General features: G+C 34.7%; 1 protein-coding gene across 2 annotated transcripts in view; it reads left to right on the top strand.

Annotated features, from left to right (window-relative positions):
• The window catches only part of LOC115219469 (solute carrier family 23 member 1-like), a 90,099-nt gene that overhangs the window by 36,258 nt on the left and 41,341 nt on the right, over positions 1-12,500 (top strand). For both annotated transcript variants that reach the window (XM_029789640.2, XM_036501754.1), the window contains exons 3-5: positions 2,172-2,329; positions 5,146-5,243; positions 12,264-12,352. In XM_029789640.2, the coding sequence (XP_029645500.1) occupies positions 2,172-2,329; positions 5,146-5,243; positions 12,264-12,352 (345 nt within the window). The remainder of the gene's footprint in view (positions 1-2,171; positions 2,330-5,145; positions 5,244-12,263; positions 12,353-12,500) is intronic.

The raw sequence follows: 12,500 nt of genomic DNA, 5'->3' as shown, positions 1-12,500 counted from the left end.
AGAAAACAAAATAGAAGGGAAATCGGGATACATTGTAGAATGGCCACCATCAAGTAAATGGTAAAAGACGTTAATTTTAAACAGAGAAGAGGGAAACTGCGTTTGGGAATATGCATGGCAAGCGTAGGATGATATAATGAAGGATATTAAATAGCGTATGGGGTTCATTTATGTGAACATGTCTGTGTGCAAACTGTAATTAAAGTGTTAGAAAATTATATACTGTTATTATCTCTCTATATATAAAACTGAGAATGTGTGTCTGTCTGTCTGTCTGTCTGTCTGTCTGTCTATGTGTTTCCCTAAAATTAACTTTTTGCATAGGGTGAGCCCACAGCAATATCATATCTTCTCCACTACGATTCCCTAAAACTTGAGAACTACACAAAAACTTTCATTCAAATTTTACACATGCCTTACTTAGGGTCCATGTAGTTTCATTGACAAAACATGTTCAACTTCTTGCCTAGGGCGAGCTCATAGCAATATCATATCTTCTCCACTATTTCAGTATTACGTGTTAAAAGTGAAACAAAAACATTTCTCTATTTTATGTCAGATACTTTCACTTTAACAATAAAAATTAGAGATAATAATAACAATTGAATTATATGTAGTAAGTAATAATTAAAATCAAACTAAAGTATAATATAATCGTAACATAACAAAAGTAAAAATAGCAATTGGTATAAAATTGCATTAATGACTTGAACTTGAATAAGTGGTTTCACATGAATGGGAATAACTTAAAAATAAAATTAGCGTGCAGAAATGGAATAGTCCAGATGGAGCTGTGCACATACCGTTTACCACGGCTTTTACATTAGATTATCTGCTAATTAGCTAGCATTAAGTATCTATATGAAGTTTGCCTCTATGTAATGTCTGTTCTCTCGAACATCCGCTTCTACTGAGTCCTGCTGTTGGTTTATTTCTTATACATAAAGGACTATAGCTTCAACTGCGCACTGCTTTTTGATTCACCGTAAGGTTTGTTGTTATTATTATTACTGTTTAACTATTGTTATCATGTTTGTTGGTTCCTCGTAAGGGAAACGTTGTTGTGTTGCATTTGTTAAATAATTGTAAACTGTAACCACCCCGCTTTGGGAGAAGGAGCTTTGGTTATTGTTTAAAAATTGAATTGTGTCCCTGTTTGGGGAAATTGACAATATTTTCACCGTTTACACGGAAGCATTCTTGTTAGAATGCCTTCGATAGAAGAAAGTCCAAAAATGAATTTCGCTGCAGTTGTCGGCGGGCGCGATCTCATTAAAATTAAAATGAAAGAAATAGAAACCTATTTCGGATTGATCACCGACAAAGACGGTGAATGTAGGAAAACACCACCAAACGAAGTAACATCTGGAGGAAAGCACCGTCGAAAAATGTCATGGTGTGACTATGAAAGATATCTAACCAGAGGCGGTAAATTCGCCACAATAGAAGCAAGGTTCAAGTCAACGGAGCGTGCAAGGGAGTACTCGACTCGAACCTTGCAAAGGGGAAATATTTTATTTTTACCTTTATATCTGGGACGTAGGACGTGCCGGATAAACATTAAAAATGTCCCCCCAGAAATAGAGGTAGACTGGATTGTAGCCACACTTCTATACAATTGATACAATTGATCAAAATTGCAAGAGACGGGCCTCCAATTCCAGTCTGTTATATATTTTCAGTATTGTTATCACTAGCGATATCAAGATATAACTTTGTATTTTGTATTTTATGTGTAGATGTATATGTAGATGTATATATAGATGTACATGAAATATATACACATATATATATGCACATATATACATAACCCGGCAACGACGGGTCATAATGCTAGTACATATATATTACCACACTAACGAAAATTTAATACAGTACAACTACCAATTGCTTTATCATTTTATTGTGTTACAATAAAATATAATCCACTGAATTTACACTATGACAAGCAGCTTTATTTAAAACAATGTAATTTTAGGGATCCAGTATCTAAAAAATTTGACGTGACGTTAATAAATAGATGTCATTTTTCGGATTCTGTGATTCAAAATCTCTCTAGTTTAGGACTGAAAATTCTGGAAACAGATTTTTTTTTCGGCATATGTGATTATTGCAATGGCTCTGTCGCCAACATTCAGAAAAACGATTTAGTTATACAATTCTCTTTGTAGAACATACTTACGTTATTGGCCGGAGCAATGGGTTTTGCAGCTGTGTTAGCTGACCTTGTGTGTGTAGATGTTACAGACCCTTTAAGAGCTCAACTCTTCTCAACAACAGTAATTCTCTCAGGAGTTGCTACAGTTGCTCAAACAAGTCTTGGTACACGGTAAGTCTACTCTTGTGGTTTCTCTGCTTTGTTTGAATGCATGCATATAAATATATGTATATCAAATACTTGTATGTAAGCATGTACACACACACACAAATAAGCACATATATTTATACTTACATATAAATGTATGTGTGTGTGTGTGTATATATATATATATATATGAGTATATGCGTTTGTGTGTACATACGTATATCGGTATGCCAACTGAATGCAGTATGCGTATATAGGTTTGCGTGCCTGGATGCAAGTATGAGTTTTTCTTTTGTTAAATCAAGACAGCTCTTAAGAGTTTGTCGCTGTCTGATCTGGTTGGTGCGTACATATATCTGCATGTGTCTGTGTATGTGCATATCTGTATATGAGTGTGAGAGCGGGTACATTTCTACGTGTCACATGCGCACCCATGTCTGCGCGCGCGCGCGATTGTCGGTGCGTGTGTGCGTGTGAACAGTGATTCAGCAATTTAATCATTTTATGATTTAGCAATTAAATGATACATAGAATTTTTATATTAGAGGCTGCTACAGTTTCTTATATATAATTTTGTGAATATTTTTGCCATTTTATTTTGGATATATTTAGATAAATGTGTATTGTTTATATATTTTAGAAAAACATCATGAGTAAATGATGAGAGTATATTTATTGGCTTAATCATAAAACAGCTTAATAGTCAACCTGTTTAATTTTCTTGATATAGCAAGTCCAATTGACCAGTGACATAAAAGTAGCACAGAATCTATTCTGGAATTTCTTACCGTAGTAGCTACCAAATGTGGCTGTGTGAAAGCCATGCTGGGGAAATGGTCGTAGGATTCAGACAGAAAAGGGTGGGACATACGACTTCAAATGTTAGCAGTTTTTACCCGATTTATGTTAATGCTAATTGGATTTGGGAAGTTATGAATCCACGTGCATGTTAGTATGTGTGTGTGGTGTGTGTGTGTGTGTGTGTGTGTGTGTGTGTGTGTGTGACTATGTCTTTGCCCGTGTATATAAAAATAGGTACATACATTCATTTAAACTGCATTGGATACAGTTTAATGGTGAGGCTCTATTACTCCCAGTCCCCTTCTGACCCGGAGCGATAATACCTGTCAAAGTCTCAGCTTTGAGTTAAATAGATTTTCAGTGGCAGAAGATTCTCCCGTTAATTTTGACAAAGTTGTGGAGAGAGCAGCTTTTCTGGGAGAAAGATACTGTGACATAAAAATTGCAATCAAAATAGTGCCCGTTTGCATTGTTTGTCACAGGAATTTACTATAGAAACCGAGTAGTGGGCAAAAGTATGTGAAAGCTGTTGTCATTTAAATCAAGTGACGTACAAATGTCTCACCTATCAATTCATATCTTGATCCGTTTTATATTTTATTAAATACTATGACGATGGAAGCGTGGTAACTATTCGTGCACATATACTGAGAACCCCTTCGGTCATAACTGACAATGGGATAGCACATAGAAAGTTACACTTCCAGGCGCAAGTCCGGGCAAGGTTGTTTATGGAGGATCAGCAGTCACCCGTGCATACCGGCTTCCCCCTTCCACGCCACCAACGTTATTCGAGGGAAAGGCAATAGTAGATACAGCTTGGCCCCTGTGATGTCGCAACACATTTCTGCAGCTGAGTGAATTGGAGCAACGTGAAATAAAGTGTCTTGCTAAAGAACACAACATGCAGCCCGGTTTGGGATTCGAACTCACAACCTCACGATCATAGGCTCGACGCTCAAACCACTGAGCAATGCGCCTTCACACACAAGGATGAATTTAAATCAGAACTAAGCTAAATGTGAAACGTCCATCATCTGAGAAGATGAGACAATCATCATATGCATATACGTGTACAGATGTATATATATATATATAAAGGAAATGAAGAAAATGCTGACAAAATGATTTAAGTAAGGGAGAGTGTATTTAATTAGGTAAAAGTTCTTTTTACCGGTTGCGCATTTGTTATGCTTATCAAAAGATATTTTTTAAAGAGAGATAGAGTTCCTTTCTGATAGATTTTTTTCTCTATCTGAGAAATATATATATATATATAATATATATATATATATATATATATATATATATATTATATTATATTATATCATATATATATATGTATGTATATAATAATAATATTAGAAAATAAAACTCCAAACTTACAGGGAAATTCATTGTTTGAATTGCATAATAGTGGGTTTTTTCAAATTTATATTTTATATATGTATATATATATATATATATATATATATATATATATATATATATATATATATGCCAAAAATAGATAACAAAGTATAAAGTTAACATGAATATCATTATCTTACAGCTGTTTCCGCTATATGGTGCAGCAGACTCATAGCTGAAGAGCGTGAGTACGCCTTGTAAGCTTCATGGGAGTCTCAAACATGAAGTGCAATTTAGTTGGGAATATAATCACATTTATGTATATACACCAGAAAAACATTACCAATGAGAAAGTATGTGTGGAAATAATATTAATATTAATAATAATGGTAATAATCATTTATGTAAAGAAAGAAGTCTAATTGGCATTACGATCGTTTCCATAAAGAAGCGATTTTCTATTTCATATCATTTACGATAATACACTAAATATATAGAAATATGTAATAATATTTCGATCAAGCAGCCTCTCTGTCTCTGTCTCTCTCCTTCTCTCACTCTCTCTCTCTCAGTCTCTCTCTCTCTCTCTTTCTCTCTCTCTCTCTCTCTCTCTCTCTTTCTCTCTCTGTGGTACAACTTCAAAAGTATTTAAAGAATATTTCAAAAATATATCTTTCTATATATTGCAGTCTCCCTGTATTCCAAGGACCATCTATAAGTTATCTTCCACCAATGCTTTCCATCAGCCGATTAGACAACTGGAAGTGCCCACCAAAGTACCAAACAAGTAAACTGTTGATAAGCTTTCTTTGTATACCAATATATGTCATGCGCTAAGAGAACATATCCTTTTTTTCTTTTTTACTCTGACTATGAACTAAACATTCAAAACTGTGAAATTGTCCCTCTTATCTGATTTACTTTCTAAATCATTCCACACGGTTAGAAGCGTTCTGTCTAACTTTTGTACCATGAAGTTCATTCTGATGTCCTCTTCTCAAAATCATTTATCCTTTATCGTTTATCTTTTACTTGTTTCAGTCAACAGGATTGCTGCCAGGCTGGGGCAACGCCTCGGAGAATTTTAGTCGAAAGAATCGATCCCAGTATTTATTTTATCATAGCCTAAATTACCGTGTATACACACACACACACACACACACACACACACACACACACACACACACACACACACACACACACACACACACACACACACATATATATATATATACATCGGATGGGGTTCCTTTAGTTTCTGACTGCGAAATCCAAATCCACTCATGAAAGAATTTGTTGCTCTGGGGCTATAGTAGAAGATACCTGCCCAGGTGACGCTCAGTGGGACTGAAACCGGAACCATGTCATTGAGAAGTGTTGTAATCCAACGTCGGAGTGTTGTAACGTCCATTCCAGTAAAGCAATAGAGTTAGACAAGTAAAACACGACTATCTATGACCGACTTCGCCGACTTCTCAACAACTCGACTTCCAGCGTCACAGTATTTTGTAACGACTGCAAATACCACCCGTCACACGGGAGGGGTGTTCCACTATTATTATTATTATTCAGTAGTTTTATTTTTATAGCGTGCTTTCACTTCACTACCGAGCGCAGCTCTGTGTGCCTTGGGTATGTGCTGTGATTTGTTGTGATGCTCTGATGGTTATTGTATGGAAAGTGTTCTGCGTAGGATGTGTGTATGTTATATGTGTTTGTAAGTCCTGGTGTTTTTGTTATGTATTTGTCTGAATATTTTTTTATCATGCCTAATGCACCTATGATAGGAATTGTTTCTGTTTTCAATTATTATTATTATTATTATTATTATTATTATTATTATTATTATTATTATTATTATTATTATTATATTATTATTATTATCCCTATGAAATCTCCCCTTTTAAGTTTTTTTTCTCAGGAGGTATAATTTTATTTAATTTTATTAACAGTAATTTTACATCACCCCACCTCCCTTTTTTGAGTTTTTTGTACAGTTACAAATTTAATGTTTGTCGTTTGGCATCCACTTCCAGCAATTTCGTACATTTTCTATTTCTTTCGCTTGTGTATCTTAGTTCAATTATTTGTAGTAGCGTTGGTTTTTGAAAAGTATCATATAAACATTCCATTGGTTCTTCCATTCTCTTGGGTTCGCTCTCGACAAATCATATTTTTTTTTGTTGATTTATGCGTCTCTTGTATATCAATTTTCCAGTTATAGCATTTTTCCTATGCGTTTTTCCTTAGCAATCATGCTGTATTCACAAATTTGTTTTCCGTTCTTATATGCCCTAACAAATATATCTTAACCAATTTTGAAATATCTTGTATTTTCCATTGCAATTTTTATTTTTCTACCAGGTAGCAATTTATTGAAGACAGATTTAATTTTCCTCGCAAACATCAGCTCCGCTGGTGACATACTTGCTGGTGTGTTTGGATTTGGTGTCACTCGGTATAATCTTAGGGATTGTTGTGGAGCTACCTCATCCGTGACTTCCTTATTCGAGTTTCTTTGGGCTCTCTTGAACGTATCGACTAAGCGTTCTGCTTGTCAGTTAGATCTGTAATGGCATGGCGCAGTATTTACATGTTCTAAGCGAATATTTTACAAAACTTTTTAAACTCAAAAGACACAATCTGCGTTCTATTATCAGACACTATAGTGCCTATGATGCCGAATCTTGCAAACAGCTCATGTAGAAAGCTTGTTGTAGTCGAGGAGGTTAGCTTTTTACACTTACAAATTTCTGGCCATTTAGAAAATCTATCTACTACCACTAAGTAATATGAACCGTTTAAGGGACCAGCGAAATCAATGTGAACCACGAAACATCTATTTTAGGCAGAGATTAACTTTTTATCGCCGGTAATTTTGCTGCTAAAGCACATCCTCTGCAGCCTTTCACTAAATTTTCAATCTCTTTATCCATTTTTGGTCAGTACACGTAGCTACGCATTATATATAAATACGAGGATGTACAGCATGGAATTCCCTCAACATTTTCTTTTGCAGTGTTTCAGATATTACTATTCTATTTGCATAAATAGTTTTCTTGGGATTAAATGCGTTTTCATATCGTCGTCCCACTTTTTGCACTCGTTTTTGAAGACCTGATCGTATCTTCTGTAGTACGCCTTGAATGTAGCTGCGTCGTCTGGTTCATACTTAAATTCCGTTATTGAATTTGCAACATAATCTGGCAAGAACAACTTTTCAGGATTTTTAGACGACTTACTGGTCATTAATTGCAGCATTTATTGGTGTATTAGTGATTGTTGTATTTGCTGTTGTTGTTGTTTTTGTTGTTGTTGTTCAGCTTCTTCTTCTTCTTCTTCTTCTTCTTCTTCTTCTTCTTCTTCTTCTTCTTCTTCTTCTTCTTCTTCTTCTCCTCCTCTCCTCTCCTCCTCCTTCTTCTTCTTCTTCTCTTCTTCTTCTTCTTCTTCTTCTTATTATTATTATTATTATTATTATTATTATTATTATATTTTCTTCTTCTTCTTCTTCTTCTGGCTGTTTTTGCAACTCGAGCAAACGGGCCAACAATTCTTTTTTTACGATTTTGTATACAGTAAAATTCGCACAAAAAAACTTTTGTGAGTTTCGTAACTCCTTGTAAGTTTGTTTAATCCTCTTGAGTCTGCTAATTCCTCGTGAGTTGTTAATTCCTCGTCGCCACTCTTATAATCCAACGTCGGACTGATGCAACGTCCACTCCGGTATAGCAGCACAGTTAGTTAGACAAGTAAGACACGGCTATCAAAGCATTTGTACCGGCCTCACATACAAGTCGTCACCCGGGAGGGGTGCTCCTTTATTATTATCATTGTTATTATCATTATTATTATTATTATTATTATTATTATTATTATAATTATTATTATTATTATTATTATTATTATTATTACCATCATAACAAGAAGCAAACTTTTTATCACAAAGCCACACCTGCTGAACGAATGTTATTTTTCATAAATTCTGGGTATCGAATTAGCTTTCTCCTTTTCGTAATTGTTAAATATATGCTGTATATATATATATATATATATATATATATATATATATATATATATATATATATATATACATTTAAATATTTGTTGTGCAAGATTTTTTACGTGAAGTCGTGTGTTGAAACATATATTGTTATATTTCGGAATGGTCATTTTGCCAGTTTAGCCAATAAAAACACACGCACTATATATTTGGTGTTATTTTGCTTCAGTGTTATTTATTTTTTTACATTAATCTTAATCTTATCTCGGCCAGAGTTCTTTCGTCACACTCCTGTGACCGCATCAGTGGTCCTTTGTTTTCTTCTTTCTTATTTGTGTCTCTCCTTACTAACCGTCAGCCATTTTGTATTTCTATTGTATGTCTTCATTTGCGCATGCTCATATCTCTATGTGCGTCAATGTTTATTTAGTGTGTGTATGTGGGGGGATGCCTGTAATATTTGTATCTTCCGTTTATATACGTTCATGTAATTTGTATTTTGTTTTTGTCGTTGTTTTTGTTTATTCTTATTTTGTTCATGTGTTTACATCCACTTATTATTATCATTACATATGCTTGTATGTATGTATAACAATAATACTAGTAATAATAATAATAATAAATCGAATCAAAAAAAAAAAAATATATATATATATATATTTGTTTATTTATCTGTGTATTTATTATGTTTTCGGGATCCTCTATCGTCATATGTAGTGGTGTGTGCTAGTGCTCCATTCTAGTTTTCTATTCAGGCTAGGTTTATTTTCTATTATGTGTATAGCTTCTGTAATTTGTCTGATTGTTGCATCTGTTCTATGTGTGGACAATATTTTAATTTCTATATTGTTGATAGATCCCCCGTGTTCCTGTTCGGCGTGTTGGTACAGAATCGATGAGCTTTTACCTTCCTTGAGTTGTCTCCAATGTACATTTACCCGCTCTCCTATGCTTCTTGCCGTTTCCCCTACGTATGTCTTTGTCTTGTTACTGCATCGTCCCTCTATACATTTTATACTATAGACTACATTTCTGGCTTTACAGTTTGTTTGTGGACTAAATCTACATACAGTACAGTACTTATCCGTACAGGGGGTTCTACTAAAAGGATAGGTTCTACCAATTATAGATTTGATAGTGTTGCCTGGCTTTTCAACAACCTTAATTCTTAGCTTAAGCTTGTCTAGGGTCCTTCTAAAGCGGTACGCCAGTTCACCTCCAGCGATGGTGTCAACGAACATGACACACTGGTATTTATGGCTATCATACCAAGAGTTGGCCTTCCTTATTTTCTTTTTTGTCCTTTCTATAGTGTTCCATGACTTGTTCCTATAGAGTGGGCAAATCCCATTCCTATCATTACATAATATATTATCAAATTTCTTCATGGCTCCTTTGTATACTCTGATCCTTTCTTTATGGCTGTAACCTGAGAACTGCATGCGGTGAATAAAATATTGTATGTGTCTCTTTAACTCTGTGGGCTCGCACATGTGTGACACATTTCTCATAATTCTGACGAGGTCTGCCATCAAAATATTGAATTTGGCATTGTCCGCAATGGCTGAGTTCCGGTGGATCAAGTATTTTGAGGTCATAGGTTTGGCATGGTATGAATGAAGGATTTGGGTTTTATTATTCACAATTTCTAGCCAGAGTTCAGTGTCTAGTACTGGTAGTCTATGGTTGGGGTGTTTAATGGGGTAGTCTATTGTGACCATAATACTCTGGTGGATGGAGTTAGCTATTTGCTGGATGCTCTCCATAGTATTAGTTTCTATTACTATATCAACATTACTCTCTTGTGGGGGTGCCTTTACCACTATGTTGATATCATCAACATAGCGAGAGTACATATTTACGAGTATGGATTTCTGTGTTAAGCGTTCTTTAAGCCTTCTGTCCCACCATACCATGAAAAAGTTGGCCACATCACCAGCGATACTAACGCCGATGGCCGCCCCCTCGTCCTGGGCATATATTATATTATTAAACTTAAACGTGTGGCCTTTTAGGGTAACTCTTATACTAGCTCCTAGTGCATGTGCGATTATTTTCTTTATCTGATGGCCATTTGCGGGGCTCCGTATGACACTGGTCCATCCGCGCCATCTTTCTATATGTGTCTTCCTAGCCATAGAAGTAATTGTGGGCGGTCTACCTCTTAAACATCTACTGGGGCAGAAACTACTAAGATTATGTTTATCTAAGTATTCATTATTACATGTCAGTCTAAGTAGGAGGCCCAGTTCCTCTGTATTGACATTACGGAACTCCACCTGGCTCTCGTTGATCATCTCCACGCACTTCTCCACCGCAAAATCTACGTCGATCGATGGGTATAGGGATACCACATCCATGCTACCCACCATACATCCTGTCAGGTCACAAGTTGTGTTACAGTCATTGATCTTGCTGAGGAGATCTTCTGTGCTGTCACAAACATCAGGTGACATCCGGATTATTGGGCGTATGATCATTGAGAGGAAGTAAGAGATTCTGTAATTGCTAGCGATATTCGCTCCGTAGACAAAATGGCTGACGGTTAGTAAGGAGAGACACAGATAAGAAATGTATTTATATATGCACCTACTCTACTAATAATTATTATACTTCATATATTCCACTATATTCAACACTACCTTTTATATTGAACTTAATAAGTGGTGTTACGTGTTATTACATTGAACGCATGTATATTATGATTTAAGTAGAACAAAAATAATTTGAAATAACGAGCTGAAAATCCAAGGAGTGTTGGTACCTCCTCATGTACATACAAGAAATATTGTTCTTCAGGAACTTTTTATATGAACGTGAAGGATGATATTTATTTTATAACTTTTTAACTTTTGAGTTGAATGTGTTAAATTTGTTCTAAATGCATAGCTTTTGCATAAACTAAAAATGCTCCCCGCTTTAGAAAAGGTATGCAACCTGTTTGTAAGATCATGCAACCATGAGTCAATATACATATAGTTTGGTAGTTTTAGATATATATATACATGCACAACATCTGTAAAATTATGTGGAGTAATTGTTGTAAGAAATAACATAATGCAGAACAACGAACGATTCATTGACTACAAAATTGTGTACATAATAATAATCAAACTTGTATAATATTCGGGGTGTGAAAAATATAATTTAATTTTGCTGTTAGTTTGGTATTTATGTTTGTATCCTCATACTCACATTCGCAACTTTCGTAAACTCGAATGTTCATGTAGGCGAAGCAAAATGTAATTATCACAAAGTTTTGTTAAAATAAAGAAAAAAGCTTGCCAGCATCATTGATGGCTTCCAGTATTTTAGTTTTTATTTTATAATATAATTGAGAACAGTTGCGAAACCATTTCAAAATCTGAAAACAATATACAATATCATTCAGGAATGACTATCAATAATAATCGGAGCACTTGCCTTTGTAAGTAAATGCTTAACTGTCAGTCTGGATAAGCTTGGACTTTCAGAAAAAGAAATCAACCAACCGATTCGCACGTTACAAATACAATGAATAAGTGGATCAGTAAAATTATACAAGACTTTTCTGAGATTTAAAATATGACATTGTTTTCTTTAACTACATTCCAATGACGGAGGTTTGTATCGTTGTTGGAAACCAGCTCCTTCTTCAGAGGAAGAATTTAAATGATTAGATACGGAAGATTTCCTTATTCGTAAATAGTTATAATAAAATTAGAATGTTAGCAAAACGACTAGTTGAGTAACTGAACCGATAAAACTGATCATGCCTTCTTCGTTCTATTACGTCTTTTACGAATGTAAACTTCAATATAATTTCAGCTTACATAAACGGTTCAATGGTTGAAGCAAATACCACAATAATATCAAAACATTTCACCACAGAGTATCAGCATAAAAAGCTTATGATTGTAAGTTGTTGTTGTTTTCTTCTTCTTCTTCTTCTTCTTCTTCTTCTTCTTCTTCTTCTTCTTCTTCTTCTTCTTCTTCTTCTTCTTCTTCTTCTTATTATTATTATTATTATTATTATTATTATTATTATTGTTATTATTATCATCA

Source organism: Octopus sinensis, linkage group LG1 (genome assembly GCF_006345805.1).
Source record: "Octopus sinensis linkage group LG1, ASM634580v1, whole genome shotgun sequence".
NCBI lineage: Eukaryota > Metazoa > Mollusca > Cephalopoda > Octopoda > Octopodidae > Octopus > Octopus sinensis.
The sequence above is the reverse complement of the archived record's forward strand: the minus strand, read 5'-3'. Positions and strand labels throughout refer to the sequence as shown.